The sequence below is a fragment of the Malania oleifera genome, chromosome 3, assembly GCF_029873635.1.
Source record: "Malania oleifera isolate guangnan ecotype guangnan chromosome 3, ASM2987363v1, whole genome shotgun sequence".
Lineage (NCBI taxonomy): Eukaryota > Viridiplantae > Streptophyta > Magnoliopsida > Santalales > Ximeniaceae > Malania > Malania oleifera.
In genome coordinates, this window is record NC_080419.1 from 37,512,468 (window position 1) to 37,531,772 (window position 19,305).

Below are 19,305 nucleotides of genomic sequence, written 5' to 3' on the forward strand. Positions count from 1 at the left end.
ATTGTATATGAGACTCAGACGCTTTATGTATTCCGCTGCATGGATAGTATGTTTTGATGGATAGATTTCCCGGTACCCCACTTCAGGCTGGGTTATGTTGATATATGGCATAAAAAATGTTTGTTATATGATTGATTATTATTGTTTATGATTGTATAAAAAAATGGTAGAAAAATCGGGTCGTCATAGTTTGGTATCAGAGCAAAGGGGTAGTTACCCCCGATCCCTGGGAACTTTTGCTTATGAATGATTATGGCGAAATAAAACTCTTCGCCTGGGGGCTTGCTGAATTAAGGGACGGCAAAACGTAACGCCTCAATCTCAGTGAGAGCTCTAATAGGTACCCGTTGTTGGCACGGGCGCAAGGCCCATTAGGTTAAGTGACAATGCCTCAATCTCCTACTCCCCTAGAGGTCAGAATACCACTTCTTTCTTGCAGCAATCAATACTGGCATAACCTGAAACTAGCCAGTTCATCCCCAAAATCACCTCAAATCCATGCATGTCGAAGACCACCAAATTAGCAGGCAGTACCCTTCCCTAAATACTGATTGGATAATCTTTGAGTACTCTCCTACACACCATTACGGTTCTTGTCGGTGTAGCCACTAATAAATAAACATCCAATGGTTGAGCTTCTATTCTACATAAATTGATAAACTCTCGTGCTATGAATGAATGAATTGCCCATGAATCAAATAACACAACCGTTTTATATGACAATATTGAAATAGTACCTGCCACTACATCACTGGCGTCCTCTGCATCTCCCGGCGTAAGCGCATACACTCGCGTCTGCGTGGTGTTCCTTCGACGATCACCTTGGGGCGCCTGATTACCTCCCCGAAATTGACTGGATGTGGGCACACTGCTTGACGGAACACGACAAGCTCGTGCTATGTGGTCAGGTCTCCTGCATCGATAACAGACCACCGCTCTAGACCGGCATTCCCTTGTATGTCTCCTGTAACACCTAGGACAAAGAGGGGGTGCTGGATTACCCTGAGGAACTTGATGTCCCACTACCTGCCATTGCCCACATTGTTTCTCCTGCACTGACCCTAACTAGTACTTGCCTAAAAATCAGGAGGCGTGGATCTCTTTCTCTGACTTTGTAGCCTTGTGGCTCTCTGCCGACTCATCTCTGCCACGGTGGCTTTATCCACTAGCTCTAAGAAATCCTGCACTTGTAGAACTGCCACCTACTCATATATCTCCCGTATCAAGCCCCTCTAAAACCTCTGCGCTTTTCTGGACTCATCTGGGATCATGTATGGGGCAAAGTGAGATAGTTCCACGAACTTGGCGGTATACTACTGCACTGTCATGTGGCCCTGGGTCAGGTTTAGAAACTCCTCCACCTTAGCATCCCTAATGGAGGTGGGGAAGTACCGATCATAGAAGATCTCCTTAAAACGACCCCAAGTCAGTGTTATGGGTACTGGCCTCTGCTCCTTTAGTAGCTTCACCGTTAACCACCATCGCTTGGCCTCACCCGTCAACTTGAATGTAGCCTAGAGAACTTTCTGTTCGTCAGTGCAGTGCAGTACTGTCAGTATCTTCTCAATCTCGTGTACCCAATTTTCTACAATAATTGGGTTGACACCACTTTAGAAAGTTGGGGGATTCATCCGAGTGAACTGCTTTATGGTGCAGCCTTACTCAGCTGGTAGGCAACCATGTTCCCTGCAATTTCGTGCTATTTCCGCTATAACCTGCTCAGCTACACTCTGTGGTACCTGATCTAAATCACTGCCACCCATACTGGAAGCCCCCACATGGCTACTACCTCTAGCATTCACGTTATTATTATTCCCTGGGTCCATCCTGAAAATAGGAAAGAAAACCATCTTAAAATTTCAATATCTTAACGTGACTAAAATGTTTATCTAACTAAGAAACAATTTAACATCCAAACTCTTAATATAAGCCTTAACACCTAACTCAGACACAAAACCATCGATGGTTTTCATGAGACCTCTGAAACCGTCGACAGAAAACCTGAGATCCCTAGAGCCCGTTTTGAGAAAATTGTCAACGGTGTGTACTTGCCACATAAGACCGTCGATGATTTGGCCAAAAATCCTTCACTAATCCATTTTTCTCATATATGCCTAACCATCTCAAAGATCAAGCCTCAAATCATCACAAAATTACGACTTATCCAACCAACTAACGTCTCAAGCTCATGTCTCTCTGCATAGAAGCAAAAAGCGTCAATGATTTGCCGTAATTTTCTTGAAACCGTCGTCTCAGGAAAACCATATAAGTCCATCAATGGATTCCAACCTCCAGGTTGCAAAACCACAACCCAAGATTTCCATTTACCCATTTCCTACCCTTATTAGAATTCATTCCTATACTCTGGTATTGTCATTCGCTAAAGTCTGCAAAACCTAGCAACCTAGGCTCTGATACCAAACTGTCATGCCTTGTGAAATTCTACCATAAATATGCTCTGATACCAAAATATAACAATTTGGTACCCGAGGTGGGCACCAAGTACACCTGTCCATGACTCATCCCACACGACACAGTAGAAATAAATGTAAAATACTCCAAATACAATACTAGAGTTCTACCATCTTCCAAAAATACATACACGAATTACCAAAATATCCACACTAAGTATACTTGTTTACATAACTAGGTCTCACAAAAACAACTTACACTGAACAAACTCTAATTAGCCCTGCCCTAGAGCACTCTAGGCCTGATTTATGGGATTTACTGAAATGTTAGAAATTATAGGAGTGAGACACCTCTCAATAAGAAGAAATAGATTATTATCAGTGTGTGACAACATGAGTTTTAATATTTTCAAAAACACATCCATTTAAATAATTACTTCAGTTGATAAAACATGTAATCTGTACTCACACTTATGTATATGTGAGAAAACACATATTTCCCTTTTCAAAACATACTGCATCATAATACATAATTTTATACAATAATTGAAACATCATATACGTATATACATAAGAAATTTTCCCCTAAATGGATGATCATATAACCATCATGTAATCACCCCACATGATTGGGTTGTGCGGCTCGAAGGCGGGACTTAACATTGGCTGGCCTACCAAGTTAGGTCAAAATTTACCAGGTTTGTAGTATGATTCGCCTATCGCAACCTAGTCCGGACCCAGGGGCGGTCAACATCTCTTCGCAGGCCAAATCGACTTCCATTACCAATACCCTGTTTGAGTAGTGTGGTTGCACTGACACATCATACTAGCAACGATACCGTGCTCTTAATCTGAATCAGTCCATCAGGGTTCTACTGCCATATAATACATTGCATATAGTTAAACTGTAACATTATGACATTTTCGTCAATTTATATAAAATCTGATATAATCACAATTCTGTATCAAATTTGTCATTTCATAGCTCTTTATACAATCATTATTTCATAAATCGGCACACATCCATTTATAATCGGCACACAACCATCTGAAATCATATCATAAATCCATAATTTTTACAACATTCTTTAAAATTAGTATATACTCGTGCCACACAATTTGAGTAATAAGTCATAGTATAATACTTGTTTGGGAAAATATCATTTAGCTAAATAATAAATATATAATCATCTCTAAAATTTACTTAACTCAAATTACCCAATTTTTTCCCAAGTACACACATATATATAATATCCGAAAATATCATTTTCATATGTCTGAATACTCAGAAAATCATATATATAAATATATATATATATATATATATATATATTTCATATAATCAAATACTAAAATTTAATCAGTTAAATTTTCTGAAATTACTGACATAACCCCTTACCTTTTTGCTAGAGTGGTGCCTAGGATCTCCAAACAACCAATCTGCTCCGGTTAAACCACAAAGAATCGATGCCAGGATCCTGAAATGGTGTTTATTAGTTGATTCGGGTTGAATTTGGGGAGAAAATGAGGAGAGAAAGAGAGAGAGAGACGAAATAGATTATTATTAGTGTGTGACAACATGGGTTTTATATTCCCAAAAACACATCCATTTAAATAATTACTTTAGTTGATAAAACATGTAATCTGTACTCACACTTATGTATATATATATATGAGAAAGCACATATTTCCCTTTTCAAAACATACTGCATCATAATACATAATTTTATACAATAATTGAAACATCATATATGTATATAAATAAGAAATTTTCCCCTAAATGGACGATCATATAACCATCATGTAATCACCCCACATGATTGGGTTGTGCAACTCGAAGGCGGGACTTAGCATTGGTTGGCCTACCAAGCTCAGTCAAATTTTACCAGGTCTGTAGTATGATTTGCCCACCGTAGCCTGATCCGGACCCAGGGGCGGTCAACATCTCTTCGTTGGCCAAATCGACTTCCATTACCAATACCCTATCTGAGTAGTGTGGTTGCACTGACACATCATACTAGCAACGGTATCGTGCTCTCAATCTGAACTAGTCCATTAGGGTTCTACTGCCATATAATACATTGCATATAGTTAAACTGTAACATTATCACATTTTCATCAATTTGTATAAAATCTGATATAATTACAATTCTGTATCAAATCTGTCGTTTCATAGCTCTTTATACAATCATTATTTCATAAATCGGCACACACCCATTTATAATCGGCACACAGCCATTTGAAATCGGCACACAACCATTTATAATCGGCACACAACCATCTGGAATCATATCATAAATCCATAATTTTTACAACATTCTTTAAAATCAGTATATACTCGTGCCACACAATTTGAATAATAAGTCATAATATAAGACTTGTCTGGGAAAATATCGTTTAGCTGAATAATAAATATATAATCATCTCTAAAATTTACTTAACTCAAATTACCCAATTTTTTCCCAAGTACACACATAGATATAATATCCGAAATTATCATTTTCATATGTCTGAATACTCAGAAAATCACATATATATATATATATATATATGTATGTATGTATGTATATTTCATATCATCAAATACTAAAATTTAATCAGTTAAATTTTCTGAAATTACTGACTTAATCTATTCCCCTTACCTTTTCGCTGGAGTGGCGCCTAGGATCCCCAAACAACCAATCTGCTCCGGTTAAACCACAGAGAATTGATGTCAGGATCCCGAAATGGTGTTTATTAGTCGATTTAGGCTGAATTCGGGGAGAAAATGAGGAGAAAGAGAGAGAGAGAGAGAGAGAGAGAGAGAGAGAGAGAGAGGGGGGGGGAAACCGTCGATGGTTTGGTTTTTAACCAAACATCTTTTTACCGTTTTACCTTTATTGAGCTATGGTAACCCAAAATCGTGACGGTTTTCCTGAGCTCCACAAAATCGTTGACGGTTTGATCTACACCAAACCAAATTTCCTTTTTTCTTTATTATTTTTATTACTTCTATTTTTCAGGTCTCTACAAGATATCTAGGTAGCCTTACCACTATATCCCTAATAGGCATAGGACGAAAATGAACCTTTGACATGGGCAACAAATTGTTGTATCATTGGTAAGAAAACCATTCTCGATTTTTTGGAATGAAAACTATTAGTAACTTGGGATTAACCACTATGTTACTAATAGATGCTAGGATAAAAACTTATGACGTAGGTTACAAACATAGATGTTAGTTCTATTTCCAAGTGAATTCATAAATTTTGTTTTAAAAACATTAAATGAAAACAAGTGATGAAATAAAATTATGCAGTTCCCCACTGATCAATTTGCATTATCAAACTTGTATTTGGCTATGACAACCTAATGATTGATCTAATGGATAATGATTTCAACCCTTCTTGAGTTGTCTTGTCGAAATCTTGATTTATGAACTTAGCCCGCCAGATACTCATCCATTATTCCCATTGTAGTGTCTTTGAAGGCTACTGAACCACCCTTTTGGGTTTTCAGCTCAACCTTCTCTCATTTTCCTTTCTCTTTCTTTTCCTTTTTCGTTTCATATATATATATATATTTTCGCTTCAATACCTTAGTTCTGCTAGATGCCACAAATTGCCTTCCATGGGATTCAGTACTTGATTGGATGCTAGAATGTACACTTGTTGTCCACCACAAATCCTCTTAATGTTGTAACATTCATCTAAAGTAGTGAAATTGACTTTATTCTATCATTCTTTGTGCACAATAGTATTATTCTTTAAGTACCAGTGTTGGCCTTTTGGACCTCAAGTGATCTTAAAGGCCAGATTTTAGGGTTTAAGAAAAATAGGAAACTAGGTTGAAAAACCACATTGGTGCCCCTGACCCAAGTAATGTAAGAACTTCTATTTTGATTATATTTTGGTGAATTTGATCGAACTAGTGGTGGGAAACCACCAAGCTACCTACATACCCATCTCAGGATCAGGTCATTATATAGTTTAAGACTCAATGTCCTACTTTGAAAATTCGATTAAGATAATGTCATTATACCAATTCGATCGAGACTTTTATTAGGATCGTAATGTAGGTTAAGGTTTACAAGTTAAAGAAGAAATGAATTATAAGGCTCAAAGTTCACATTTATGAGGGTTGGGAACTCCATGCTTTGTTAGTCATTCTATGTTTTAATTCCCTTGAAGTGACCAAGCATTTACATGTATGTGGACTTTGAAAATGTAGACTTCATTTCAGTTGAAGTCTTTCATCCCCAATAATCAAAGGCATGTCTCACATACATATATATATATACCCATACATACACACACATACATGCATACACACATACACACACATTAACTTACAAAGGTGAAAAAATTAATTATAAAAGCTCTAAGATTATGCTTGATTTAAAAATAACTATTCTTAAAATTTGGATGAAATATAATGAGAATAAATAATATTGAAAATATATAAGATTTTTATAATAATATAACAACTTTAAAAAAAGCCACTCATGTAAATTTGTGTTATTTCATTCAACATGACATAAGAGACGAACATACATTTGTACAATGAAATTTACAAATAGTTATCTTTTATCTATTTGTTGTTATTGATCCATAATTTTTTATAATTATTATTTTTTTTATGATTTTTATTATAACCATTTAACCGCTCTTATAAATGAATATTATATTAATCAAACACGAACACAATCTAACTATATTTTTTAATCTTTTAACAACCAAAACCCTATAAAAACTCTCTTTACCTTGTGTTTGAGTATGAATTTTACATCTTAAAATTGGATTTGTGCGATTTGGACAAAATATATTTTAAAATTATACTAATCCTATGTTTAGAAAGGCCTTAATTTGAAATTGTATTGGATTTGAATAAGATATAACATAAAATTATATTGAAATTTGTGCAAATCTAAGGTTCAAAATCCATGTTTTCAAACAATACTGATTTTTTTTTTCTAATCCACATAAATTCAAATCCAAATAAGAAAATTCATACTTTCAAACACTATTTTAGAGAATTCAAATCCCAATAGCATATATGTATATTGGGAAAATAAATTGTGCCATAAGATTGTGGTTACTTCCTCAACTCCAAAGCCAAAAACAATTTAAAAGACATGAAAAAAAAACTAATTGTGCAATTTATATTTATAATATATTTTGTGGACTTAAATCCCATTTGAGGGAAGGAAAGTATAAAGCATAGGATTTCATTAAAGTTTTGAATACAATTTTTCGTAATAAGAAATGTATGATACATAACATACACAAAATTCTTGTCTGCTGGAATGTTCCAAAAAATTTAATTTTTTTTAAAAATTTGATAATAATGCTAATATTAATACTAATAATGAATCTTATTATTATTATTATTATTATTAGAAGTATTGTTCAGCAAATTTTTGTTTATATTAAAATTAAGTGATCGAATTTTCAACTTTTCTCATTCTTAGGAATTATTTTTAAAAATGGCTAAACAAAATACATAACGTAGTCTTTTTTATTTTTTATTTTTAAAATTAAAAATTCAATATTAAATCTTTAACCAAACAATCCCTCAATTTGATTTTCATATATAAAATAATACCCTCTCCCTCTCCCTCTCCCTCTCCCTCTCCCTCATATGTTTATTGTTTTTTCTTTTCTTTTTTTTTTGGCTGGGACTGGTAATCTAAATCAACAAATCACCTTCTGGGCATCCAAGTTCCGTTATCCAGCTTCCTCTCATAACATTAATGGCTGCCACAGGCTCCCCTGTATGCGCCCAAAAACCCGCCCATCGATCCCACTCACACCAACTCATAAAAGCTTACATCAAATCAAATAAGAGTGTCTTAATAATTCCTTCTCACACACAAATGGAATTTACTGCCCATTCTCTTTCCCTCGCCAGCCCAACGCTCCCGAAGCGCTTTGGCTGTTCTCCTTCCCTCTCTCCATGCAAATTGACCTCTCTCCCTGCTTTAGATTCTGTAACTTTTCTGGGTTTTAGCAACTTCCGTACACAGTTGCAAGGTAGTAGAGTTAAAGTCGCGCAACGGAGGAGCTTTGGAGCTATACGTGCATCTAATGCTGAAAGTCCTTCAACAGTTGATGCAGAAAGATGGCTTCTTGAACCTGTAGGTCTGTAATTTTTCTTCTACTCTGCATTCTTCAGCCAAAAGAACAGATAGCTATATTGAAATTTTTACGGAAAAGCATAGTATGCCGGTGCTGTAGAACTGGTTAAAGATAAAAGAAAATCAGAATAAGAAGATTGCGGGAAAAAAAATTGCATTCGAGTATTAACTATTTATACTCTGTTTTAATTTCTTTTTCGCTTTCCTTCTTTTTTCATCTGTTTATCTCTTGATCAGCAATGGAAGCAAATGGGTTTTGTTGGAAAAGTCGGAGTTGCAACTTTTCTGGGTTTTAGTTGTTCTCCCAAAAAACAGATAGCTATATTGAAATTTTTATGGAAAAGCAAAGTGTGTTGGTGGCTTGGTGCTGTAGAACTGATTAAAGATTGCAGAAAAATCAAAACCCAGAAAGAAGATTGCACAAAAATAAAAGTGCAATCAAGTATTTATATTCTGTTTTAATTCCCTTTGTGTTTCCTTGCTTTTTTCATCTGTCCATCTCTTGATCATCAATTGAAGCACATGGGTTTTGTTGGAGAAGTCGGAGTTGCAACATTCCGTTAAAGTTTAATTTGACTTAACGACCATTGGTTGTAAATTTTTAATGCCTCTTTTATTTTATTGTATTTTTTATTTTTTACGATCGCCGTCTTATTTCATTTGCCTTTTGTCTCTAAAATTCAGCTTTCTTGTGTGCTGCATTGAAATTAACTCCCAATCTCCCATATCGAGGTTGGAGTGAAGATTCAGATCCTTGGAATGGGTCTCTCAGACTGATATTTCCCTCCCTTGTATTTTTTCTTGTTAGATTTTTTCCCCCCTGGGCTTAGTCCCTCTTAATCACCAAATAAATGGAAAAAAGAAAAAAGCATGAGATTTTTATGTTAGAGGTTTCAGGTTCTAATCTTCACAAGATGTGGGAAGGTGTTTGGGAAGTGGCTCCTCCCTTGTGTTGGTCAAGTCCAATGAGCCTCCTGGTGGACCAAAAATGGCAGGAGGAAGAGATGGTTTGATAATCATGGTTATGTGAAGGCATATGGCACAAGGGTTACACTAAGGTGTAGGGATGTAGCAAGAATGCGGAAATTCCTGGTTAGACACTAGAGAACAGTAAAATGATTTCATTTCAGGCTTGAGTTTATAAATGTCTTTGTTTTAATGTTGTAGTCTTTGTAATTTCCCAATGGTTATAGTGGGATTATATCTCTCTCATTAGTAGAATTAGGCGCATCGGCAAACCATGAAACAATGTTGCCTTTTGCGTGTGCATGTTTTATTGTTGCTTATCAAATTTTGACATTATGCTTCAGCTCAATCCATAAGTGGTGTAAAAGCAGATGGTTTGGATGGTTCAAATATTGACAAACAAACGTTCATGCCCATGGGGTTTTAGGCCATGTCTCATCAGTCAAGTGATGGTTGTTAATTGGTGGTGATCAAGAGGAGAAAGAATGGTTTATTCACAAGGGTTTTGTTAGCAAGATCGGGGATGTTGAGGAATGCTGCACTTCACGGCATAAATTGAGTGTTGAGAAATGCCGCAATCCACGGCATGAATCAAGGAGTCAAATCACTGCTGAAATCATGTAAAGAGAAAAGTCAGCAAATCATTTTACCTTGGAGCGTACAGATTGATTAAATGTTCCCCAATTCTTTGTATAAATAGGAGTTGTACAAATTGAAGTAATACATATAGAAATTCATTCTTTACTTCTTATTTTCTCTCTTGCTTCTGCTCAAATTTTATCATGGTATTAGAGCAAGGTGCGGAGTCGATCCGCTCCACGAAACCGCCGTTGCAATAACGACAGACGACAACATTTGGCGGTGCTCCTTGAGTGCCTCGGAAGAGCCGAATTCTTTGCTACCAACAGATCAATAGACGCCATCTGTAAATTCAGTGACGATTGCAGCAGCTTCACCGTCAAAAACGACACGAACAACCTTTTCGTACCTTTGGGTTTTTGGAACCTAAAACAGAGTCCATTTTACTACAATCGTATTGCAGCATGGACTAAGCCATTCGCCAAGTTAACTCAAAGAGTCATCCTCTGACCTCCCGAAGCTCTGTTCCTCCTAGGCACCTCAATCGTCGCCGCCGACTCTCATGCCGTTTGGGAGCAATTTCCTCCCATTGATTACACACTGTGTATATGATTCAGAGAAAGCTGATAAGTTGAAGCAGTCTCCTCCAGTTTTGCACGTGCTAGATCCTCCTCAACAGTTTTTTTTTGATGCTGCGTGCAAGCCTCCTCTATATTCCCAAGGAGTTCATCAGCTAGCTAGTGGTTCTGCGCGCTACTCGTGTTTGTCGGTCATGCGCTGTTAATCTCTTCCCAAAGTGAGCCCATCAATCCGCAAGCATTTGGTAGGGTTATTTAATTATTATAGTATTTAATTATTATAATGTTGAAATGCGTGGACACATTTGCTGAAGTTGGGGTCATTATTTGATTACTATACTTGTGAAGTTGGGGACAACATATAACCGCTTGCTGTCACTATATAAAAAAAAAGAAAAGAAAAGAAAAGAAAATAAAAAGTGGTTTCATTTCTCATGGCCGAAAAAACAACTAAGATGGAAAAATATGATGATCCCAATCATCACTTATCTCTCCAACAATCAGATCATCTTGGACTAATTTTAGTTTCTCCGCCGCTTACGAAGGACAATTATTCCACATGGAGTCATGCAATGATTCTCGTACTTCAAGCGAAGAACAAAAACTGCTCCATTGATGGAACACTTATCTCCACCATCTTTTGAATTCTTAGAATACTCAAAACGGAGACGATGCAACGTTATGGTGATTTCCTAGCTTCTTAACTCTATTTTAGAAGAAATTTCTAACAGTGTGGTCTATTGTGAAACTGCCCATGCCATATGGGACGATCTGAAAGATCGATACTCCCAAGTCAATGGCTCTGGCCTATACAAGCTTAAACAAGATACTGCTAATCTTGTTCAATGATCCTTATCAGTCGGTGCATATTTTTCCAAATTGAAGAGTTTGTGGGACGAGTTATGCACAATTCAATGAACATCTACCTGCATTTGTAGCGCACATAAGGAGACTCTCAAACAACAAGAACTAGATCATGTCTTGAAGTTTTTAATGGGCCTCAACGATTCCTATACTGCAATCTGTGGGTAGATACTTCTGATTGATCCACTTCCCACTCTCAACCGCACCTATGCCCTTGTGCTTCAAGAAGAATGCCATTGCAGCATTTTGTCTCCGCCATCCTTTGATGGCATTGCTCTGGCTACCACCAATTATCAGCCACGAAAGGAAGGACGCCCTGGTCCACCCAGGAAGTCTTTCAAATGTACTCACTATGCCAAAGAGGGTCATACTGTAGATCGATACTACTGTATCCATGGCTTCCCTCAAGGGCCTTGCAATTCTAAACCCAATCAAGGTCCCAAGCCTCGTGCTCATCAGGCTTCTTCATATCCATCTACTAGCAGTCTTCCTTTCACCCCTAAACAGTGTCAAGCTTCTGGCCATTCTCAACAACTCTGCTCCCTCTCAACCCATGACACACCAAGTGGGTAGTGTTGAATCACCATTGTCAAGTAAATCTCATAATGATTTATTATGGATTCTTGACAGTGGCACAATTAATCATATGGTTTACTCACCCATTGCTCTCACACAATCTATCCCAGTACATGGTTGTACTGTTCAATTACCAGATGGATCTCATGCCACCATCACTCATATTGGATCAGTTCACTTATCTTCTAATCTTGTTTTAGACAATGTCCTTTGTGTCCCGACTTTTCATTTCAATTTAATTTTTGTCTATAAATTATGCAAAATCCACCATTGTCTCATTATTTTTTCTTCCGATTTTTGTTTCATTCAGGACCTACGCTTGATGAAGATGATTGGGATGGGAACTGAGCGGGACGGCTTTTACCAATTTACCAACACTAGGAATGCTCATTGCCAAGTGGCTACATCCACATCCACATCCACTTCCCAACTTTGGCACCATCGTTCAGGTCATATGTCAAATAAAAATTTGTCTTTTCTTTCCAATAAATTTCCAGAAATTTGTAGTTCCAATTCGGATTCATGTTTAATTTGTCCATAGGCGAAACAAACTCGTGCATCTCTTCCATGTTGACAAACTCTAGATCCATTCCTTCTCTTAAACCTTTTGACTTGTTGCATCTTGACATTTGGGGGAGTCATTGTGTCCCTTTCACTAGTGGTGCACACTATTTTCTCACCATTGTTGATGACTATACCTGTTGTACCTGGATTTACTTAATGCGCCACAAATCTGACACACGCCCTATTTTGCAATCCTTCATCCACCTTATCGAAAATCAATTTTCCATCACCATAAAAATCATTCGAAGTGATAATGGGCCTGAGTTTGACATGCCTTCATTCTATGCTCCCAAAGGCATATACATCAAACCAGTTGCGTCAACACTCCCCAACAAAATGAAGTAGTTAAACGCAAACATTGTCACTTTCTTAATGTTGCCCGTGCATTAATTTTTCAAGCATATATGTCTAAACACTTTTAAGGGGATGCCATTCTTACCGCAACTTATCTCATTAAACAAATTCCTTCCCCTATTTTAGGTGGTTTGTCTCTTTATGAAAGATTGTATAATATCAAACCTGCATATAACCATTTGCGAGTCTTTGGATGCTTATGCTTTGCTTCCAATCACTCGCAAAATCCATCTAAGTTTGATCCCAGAGAGACTCGATGTGCTTTTCTTGGTTATCCATATGGCCAAAAAGGTCACCGACTTTATAACCCTGCAACACATAATATCTTTGTGTCTCAAGATGTTCTTTTCATGAATATTCCTTCCCTTTTGCTTTATTGACTCTCGAACCCATGGAACCCGTTCTACCTTGTCTTATTTCTTCTCTTGACAACATCACTAAAGTTCCACCTTCATCACCATCTCCACCACCAACCTCTCCTCCATCCCCATCTAATATTTTACCCTCTTCTCCACCTCCCCAACGATCCTGTCATCCTACTTAGCCACTGACATACTTGGAAGATTTTTATGTGGAACAGGTTTTGCCATCTTGGCCCGCTCAATCATCTGACTCTACAATGGTCCGTTCGTTAGGTAACCTTTATTGTTTGACTAATTTTTTATCTTATTCCCGCTTATCTCCTTCTCACCGTGTTTTCACCACAACTCTCTCTCTTGCCAAATAACCACAGTCATTTTTACGGGCCATGACAGATCCCAACTAGCGTACTGTCATGCGTACTGAAATTGATGCTCTTGAGTTCAACAACACTTGACACCTTACTCCTTTTCCTTCTGGTAAGAAACCCATTGGTTGCAAATGGGTATACAAGATCAAATACAACCCTGATGGATCCATCGGATGATACAAAGCTCGCCTAGTTGCCAAGGGCTACAGTCAACAGGAAGGCATTGATTACACCAAGACATTTGTTTCAGTTGCTAAAATGACCACTGCTCGTACCATTTTGCCTCTTGCTTCCGTTCGCAATTGGCACATCCATCAACTTGATGTCAATAATGTCTTTCTTTATGGCGACCTTGATGAAGAAATCTATATGTAGCTTCCTCTAGGATTCGGATGAAAGGGGGAGACTAGAGTTTGCAAGCTTGTTAAGTCTTTGTATGGTCTCAAATAAGCTTCAAGGCAATGGTATGCCAAACTTTCATCTACTCTTATTGATGCAGGATACAAACAATCCAAGATAGATTATTCACTATTCATCCGATCCGATGAGGGCAATTTCACTACCATTTTAGTCTATGTGGATGACATTATTGTTGTAGGAAACAACTTGGAGCAGGTCAATGAGATCAAGAAATACCTTAGCGATCATTTCAAACTCAAAGATCTTAGAATTCTCAAATACTTTTTGGGAATCAAAGTGGCCTGTTTAGCCAAAGGAATATTTTTATCCCAAAGGAAGTATACACTTGAGATATTAGAAGATGCAGACTTCCTTGGAGCTAAACCTAGAAACTTTCCCATGGATCAAAATTTTGCACTCAATGAAAATGATGGTGAACTTGTCTTAGATTCTTCATCATATAGGTGACTTTTTGGAAGATTAATTTATCTAACCATCACAAGACCCAACTTAGCCTATTCAGTGCACGTGCTAAGTCAGTTCATGGACAAGTCACAAATACCACACTTGGATGCATCACAAAAAGTCTTACAGTATCTTAAGAAAACCCCAGGTCAAGGAATTATCTTATCTGCTTCTAACAAAATTCAGCTCTATGCATATTGTGATGCAGATTGGGCACGATGCAAGGATACCATAAGATCGGTCACCGGGTATTGCATCCTACTTAGAAAATCACCCATTTCCTGGAAAACCAAGAAACAAACAACAATTTCACGCTCTTCAGCCTAAGCAGAATATAGGTCTATGACCTCCACATGTTGTGAGGTCACTTAGCTAAAGTCTTTACTCTCAAACCTTGAAGTAATGCATTCGCAACCATTCAATTTGTACTGTGACAACAAGGCCGCAATACACATAGTTTCAAATCTAATGTTCCATGAACGAACCAAGCATATTGATATAGACTGTCATGTGGTTTGAGTGAAACTCCAGAGTAGCATCATCCAAACAATTTACATGCATACAAGCTAGCAACTTGCTAATCTTTTTACCAAAGCTCTTGGATTCGCACAGTTTAATTATTTACTCAACAAGTTGGGTGTCATAAATATCCATGCCAACTTGAGGGGGAGTGTTGAGGAATGCCGCACTTCATGGCTTAAATAGAGAGTTGATAGATGCCGCAATCCATGACATGAATCAAGGAGTCAAATCATGGTTGAAATCACGTAAGGAGAAAAGTCAACAAATCATTTTACCTTGGAGCATACAGTTTGATTAAATGTTCCCTAATTCTTTGTATAAATAGGAGTTGTACAAATTGAAATAATAACAACAACAAAAAAAAAAAAAAAAAAAGCCTTAGTCCCACTAAGTGCAGTCGGCTATCTGAATCCTTTTCCGCCAATTTATGTGATCATGGACCATTTCTTTTGATAGATTCAAGTATATGAAATCCTTACTATCTCCTCCCAAGTTATTTTAGGTCTACCCCTACCCCTACTCCTTCTACTACCCCCCTAGAGTAACTAAGTCACTCTTCCTCACAGATGCACTATGTGGCCTACGTTGCAAGTGTCTATATCATCTGAGTCGTTCCTCCCTTATCTTATCTTCTATAGGAGCTACACCTAACTTACCACGAATATGTTCATTCCTTAATTTATTTTTCAATGTTATACTATTCATCCATCTAAGCATTCTCATTTCGGCAACTTTTACTTTTTGGATATTATGTTTCTTCGTCACCCAACATTTCGATCCATATAGCATAGCTGGTCTTATAACTGTTCTATAAAACTTTCATTTCAATTTTAAGGGTATTCTACGATCACATAGGACACTTGAAACACTTCTCCATTTTACCCAACCTGCTTTAACTCTATGCATTACATCATCTTCAATTTCTCCTTTAGCTTGCAAGATAGATCCAAGGTATCAAAATCTACAAGTGCTATTTATTTCTTCATCATCAAGTTTAACTTTGTCTCCAATATTAGAATTACTAAAATTACATTTCATATATTCTGTTTTATTTCTACTTATCCTAAAGCCTCTAGATTCCAAAGCTTCTCTTCATAATTCTAACTTAGCCTCTACTCTGTCCCTAGTTTCGTCAATTAATACAATATCATCTGCAAACAACATACACCATGAAACCTCCTTTTGAATACTCCTAGTCAATTGGTCCATCATTAAAGTAAAAAGATAAGGATTCAAAGCAGATCCTTGATGTACACCTATGGTAATTGGAAATTCTCTAATTTCTCCATCTATTGTCTTTACACTAGTCATTACTTCATCGTACATATTCTTAATGACATCGGTATACCTACAACATACACCCTTTTTTTTCTAAAACCCACCGTAGAACTTCCCCAAGTATCCTATCATATGCTTTCTCAAGGTCAATAAATATCATATGCAAGTCCCTCTTCTTTTCCCTAAACTTTTCCATTAGTCTTCTTAAAAGATAAATAACTTTTGTGGTAGATCTTAAAACCAAATTGATTTTTTGAGATCTTTGTTTCTAACCTTAATCTTTGTTCAACTACCCTTTTCCATAGTTTCATCATATGACTCCTAAGTTTAATTCCATGATAGTTATTACAATTTTGAATATCTCCTTTATTTTTGTATATAGGTATTAAAGTGCTTTTCCTCCATTCATCTGAAATTTTCTTAGTTTTTACAATTGTATTAAATAAATTAGTTAACCATATAATTTCGTTATCACCTAAGCATTTCCAAACTTCAGTTGGGATGTTATATGGTCCCATTGCTTTCCCATTTTTCATCCTTTTTAGTGCAAACTTAACTTCGTTAACTCTAATTTTGCGAATAAATCTTATATTTTTAGTCTTTTCCTCATTTGACAATTCTAAGTTTAAGCCTTCTATTTGGTTTTCGTTAAACAACTTATTAAAGTAACTTCGCCATCTTTCTTTAATATCTTTGTCCTTAACCAAGACAATATCATCCTCACTTTTTATACATTTTATATTTCCTAAGTCCTTACTCTTCCTTTCTTTAGTTTTAGCATGTTTAAATATATCTCTTTCCCCTTCTTTTGTACCTAATCTATTATACAAACTATTAAAAAATCTATATTTAGCTTCACTAACGGCCCTTTTTACATCTTTTATTGCCTCCTTATATTTTTCAAAGTTATCTCTGTTTCTACATTTTTTCCATATTTTATACCAAATTCTTTTTGTCTTTATGATGTTTTGTACATCTTTATCCTACCACCAAATCTCTTTGCTATTCGAGAATCTTCCCCTTGATTCACCTAAAATCTCTTTTTCTATCTTTTTAATAGAGTTAGCTAATCTATTCCAAAGAGTATTTGTATCTATCCCATCCTCTATGGTCCAATCCCCATCTTTGATCATTTTATCTTTAAATATTATTATATTTTCTCCTTTTAGGTTCCACCATCTAGTTCTCCTACACTGGTTTATTTTATCCATTTTCTTCCATTTTTTAATACATATATCTAACACTAAGACTCTATGTTGTGTGGTTAGACTTTCACCTAGAATAATTTTACAATCCTTACATGATAAACGATCTACCCTCCTAGTTAAAAAAAAATCTATTTGACTTCTATTTTGTCCACTTTTAAAGGTTATTAAGTGTTCTTCTCTCTTCTTAAAGCAAGTATTCATTATACTAAAATCATATGACATAGCAGAGTCTAAGATCATCTCCTCAGACTCATTTTTGTCTCTATATCCATATCCTCTATGTATCCTCTCATAATTTTTATTATCTCTTCCAACATGTCCATTTAGATCTCCTCCTATAAATATTTTCTCAGTCCCTGGTCTGCCTTGTCTAATACTATCCATATCTTCCCAAAATTGTTTCTTAAGATTTTCTGCTAAGCCAACTCCTCATAAACACTAATGATATTTATTATCTTTTGTCCTAATTCCATCTTGATTTTTATAATTCTATCTCTTACTCTAGTTATATCCACAATGCTATCATTTAAGTTTTTGTCTATAATAATGCCTACTCCATTCTTATGTTTTTTTTTTCCAGTGTACCAAAGTTTAAATTCTAATTGATCGATTTCTCTAGCTTTCTCCCCCACCCACTTAGTTTCTTGAAGACAAATTATATTAATTCTTCTTCTAATCATTGTATCCATAATTTCCATGCTTTTACTTGTAAGTGTACCTTTATTCCAAGTTGCTAATCTAATCCTAGTTTCCTGAACTAACGTCTTAGCCTGCCCACGTCCAGAATGATGCAAGAACCCTCGCATATTTGACACTGTACCTGGGTGCCGACACGGCCCGTCGCTTCGGGGCGATGACCTAGCCCCACCCTCGCCCATTTTTCGCTACACCCGGGTGGTTCAAGTGCAACGTGTCGCTCGTAGAGGACGTCCCAGCAAATATTCGGTAAGGATTCATATCATAGTGATTTGACAAATTTTACGTTGGCTGTCAGCTACCTAACGCAACCCTCCTCCTTTTCCTGGGCTTGGGACCGGCTGTGTGTGAAAAAATTAGGACATTAAGTGCATCACGGACGGAGTTTACAAATTGAAATAATACATATAGAAATTCATTCTTTACTTCTTATTTTCCCTGTCGCTTCTGGTATAATTTTATCAGGGGATACATCAGTTGCTGCTAGAGTTGATGGTCTTTATTGACATGTCGTTGTACTTGGTCCATGTATAGCTGCAAGAAAATGTTGTACATTGAATTAGAGTTAGGGTATTGCCTGGGTATAAGGCAATAAGACTCCCATTAGATCAAGATGTAGTGGTGTATTGGGTATATGTACAAAGAGATGTACTAGGATGAATCATGTATCAAGGGGGAGTTGTACCTTATAAGCATGAATTGGAGATTTGTTGGGTCAGTCCTACTTGTGTGGGACTTGTTTTGTTACTAAAAGATAGCAGCCATTGAAAGAAAGAAAAGTGTTCAATTCAGATTAAACCAGGAAAGGGCAATAACTAAATCTATGGCACTTGGACTAGGAAAATGAGAGTCATTCTTTATGTACTTACTATGCATAGGACTACAAAAATTAAAAATAAAATAAAATAAAATAAAATAAGAAAATAAAAACATGCAAGGAATGTTTGAAGGCCTAGTTTGCATGAGATTTTAGAATGCATGGGACTTTTGAGTTGAGATC

The 19,305-nt window shown here is 36.5% G+C and overlaps 1 protein-coding gene across 3 annotated transcripts in view; it reads left to right on the top strand.

Moving 5' to 3' along the window:
* Positions 1 to 8,000: 8,000 nt before the first annotated feature.
* LOC131152289 (uncharacterized) overlaps positions 8,001 to 19,305 on the top strand; it is a 35,945-nt gene continuing 24,640 nt past the window's right edge. For 2 of the 3 annotated variants that reach the window (XR_009135914.1, XM_058104103.1), the window contains exon 1: positions 8,001 to 8,530. Coding sequence is in view for 2 of the 3 variants with exons in the window: in XM_058104103.1 (XP_057960086.1) it covers positions 8,143 to 8,530 (388 nt within the window). In the remaining variant the exon portion in view is untranslated. The remainder of the gene's footprint in view (positions 8,531 to 19,305) is intronic. The other variant, XM_058104104.1, reaches the window with a different exon arrangement.